The sequence below is a fragment of the Bison bison genome, unplaced genomic scaffold (genome assembly GCF_000754665.1).
Source record: "Bison bison bison isolate TAMUID 2011002044 unplaced genomic scaffold, Bison_UMD1.0 scf7180017864135, whole genome shotgun sequence".
Lineage (NCBI taxonomy): Eukaryota > Metazoa > Chordata > Mammalia > Artiodactyla > Bovidae > Bison > Bison bison.
This window is the reverse complement of record NW_011494707.1, coordinates 2,100,027-2,100,677: the sequence shown is the minus strand read 5'-3', so window position 1 is coordinate 2,100,677 and position 651 is coordinate 2,100,027. Positions and strand designations below refer to the sequence as shown.

The following is a 651-nucleotide window of genomic DNA, read 5'->3' as shown; positions in this document are numbered from 1 at the left end:
TGAAAAGTCTGCGCGCCAGCGCCTGGGCACCCCGTTTGCTGATTTGAGGGTCAGTTGCCCGGAGGAAATCCGCTCGTCGCAGGGGAAGGGATGCGATGAGGGAAGCCTTTAGCCGGTGCCGGCTCCCACCCCGACGCCTTCTCGGGGGCGCACCTCCAGCCTGGCGGGCGCGGGGCACTACTGGGCCGGGGCGTTCGCGGCGGGCGGCGGGCGGCCGGAGCAGGCTCGGCCAGCGGCTCACTCTCTCTGCCTCCTCCCCCAGGATTACCGAGAGGATGGGATGGATCTAGGCAGTGACGCCGGCAGCAGCAGCAGCAACAGCAGCCGCGCCAGTTCGCAGTCCAACTCCACCAAAGTGACCCCTTGCTCCGAGTGCAAATCCTCGTCGTCGCCGGGGGGCAGCCTGGACTTGGTGTCTGCCCTGGAGGACTATGAGGAGCCCTTCCCGGTCTACCAGAAGAAGGTGATTGATGAGTGGGCGCCGGAGGAGGACGGGGAAGAGAAGGAAGAGGAGGACGGGCGCCACGAGCGAGGGTACAGGGATGACCGCTGTCCGGCCCGGGAGCCGGGGGACGTGAGCGCCAGGACCCGCAGCGGCGGGGGCAGGAGCGCCACCACCGCCATGCCGCCCCCGGCTCCCGGGCCGGACAG

At 69.4% G+C, this 651-nt stretch overlaps 1 protein-coding gene across 1 annotated transcript in view; it reads left to right on the top strand.

Annotated features, from left to right (window-relative positions):
- The window catches only part of LOC104988542 (schwannomin-interacting protein 1-like), a 46,072-nt gene that overhangs the window by 32,871 nt on the left and 12,550 nt on the right, over positions 1 to 651 (top strand). Inside the window, exon 2 of the mRNA XM_010839901.1 lies at positions 263 to 642. Within this exon, the coding sequence (XP_010838203.1) occupies positions 281 to 642 (362 nt within the window). The 5' untranslated portion in view covers positions 263 to 280. The remainder of the gene's footprint in view (positions 1 to 262; positions 643 to 651) is intronic.